Source organism: Apium graveolens, chromosome 7 (assembly GCF_009905375.1).
Source record: "Apium graveolens cultivar Ventura chromosome 7, ASM990537v1, whole genome shotgun sequence".
Classification (NCBI taxonomy): Eukaryota; Viridiplantae; Streptophyta; class Magnoliopsida; order Apiales; family Apiaceae; genus Apium; species Apium graveolens.
In genome coordinates this window covers 10,029,110-10,030,243 of record NC_133653.1, presented here as the reverse complement: position 1 = coordinate 10,030,243, position 1,134 = coordinate 10,029,110, and the positions used below count along the sequence as shown (strand labels likewise).

Below are 1,134 nucleotides of genomic sequence, written 5' to 3'. Positions count from 1 at the left end.
GAAAGCACACGAAACGAAAGAACACGAAATATAAACGGGTACGGATATGTGTTTACCCTTGAATATATGACACGACACAAAAATACATGAAATAATAAATTTTTTAATAAGTTTTTTAATATTTATATATTCATTTATATAAATATACATATTACTTTAATATTATATATATACATAAAATTCATATATATTTATAAAAATATATCCCAAAATATACAGTTATATGTATATATGTATATATATATATAAAATTATATCCAATGGATACACCCGTGTCCAAGGGAGACAAATTTAGTCTCAAACAGTGTCCCGAGAATGAACTTGAAATAAGGAAAATGTAAAGGATACCATATGCATCGGCAGTGGGAAGCCTAATGTATGCTCAAGTTTGTACTCGTCCTGACATAGCAATCATTGTTAGAATGTTGGGAAGATATTTGATTAATCCGGGAATGGAGCAGTGGAAAGCAGTGAAACGAGTCTTACGACATTTGAAGAAAATAAAAGACTATATGCTCACATATAGGAAATCAGATCATCTAGAAATCATTGGATATTCATATTCTGACTTTGGAGGATGCAAAGATGAAAGAAAATCTACTTCGGGCTATGTTTATCTACCGGCTGGTGGAGCGATTTCATGGTGGTCTGCCAAACAAACGCTCATAGCTTCATCCACCATAGCTGCAGAATATATAGCATATTTTGTGGCATCTAATCAAGCTTTATGGCTGCAAAACTTTGTCACTGGTTTGCGTATCCTTGGTGTTGAAAGACCATTAAATATATTTTGTGATAATAAATCAGCAGTGGAGTATTCAAATAACAATATGAGCATTCTAGATGCAAAACATAGAGATATTAAGTTCCTAGTTGTTAAAGAAAAGATTCAGAGTTGACAGATTTTGATAGAACACATTGCCACTAACTCCATGATTGCGGATCCGCTCACTAAGACGTTAACACCTAAGGTTTTTCACGAGCATACTGCTTATATGGGTGTTACCTTATGTGATACTTTGGTTTAGTGGGGGTTTGTATTTTGGTGTTTTATGTAATGAACATTGAGTTGTTTATGTTCAGCAGAATATAGTTGATGAAATTTTATTAAATGTCACTCTAATTTTGTTTAAT

At 32.4% G+C, this 1,134-nt stretch overlaps 1 protein-coding gene across 1 annotated transcript; it reads left to right on the top strand.

Annotated features, from left to right (window-relative positions):
* Positions 1-374: 374 nt before the first annotated feature.
* Positions 375-899, top strand: LOC141673230 (secreted RxLR effector protein 161-like). The gene has a single exon (XM_074479960.1). It carries the CDS (start codon positions 375-377, stop codon positions 897-899), a length of 525 nt encoding a protein of 174 aa, XP_074336061.1.
* The last annotated feature ends 235 nt before the right edge of the window (positions 900-1,134 follow it).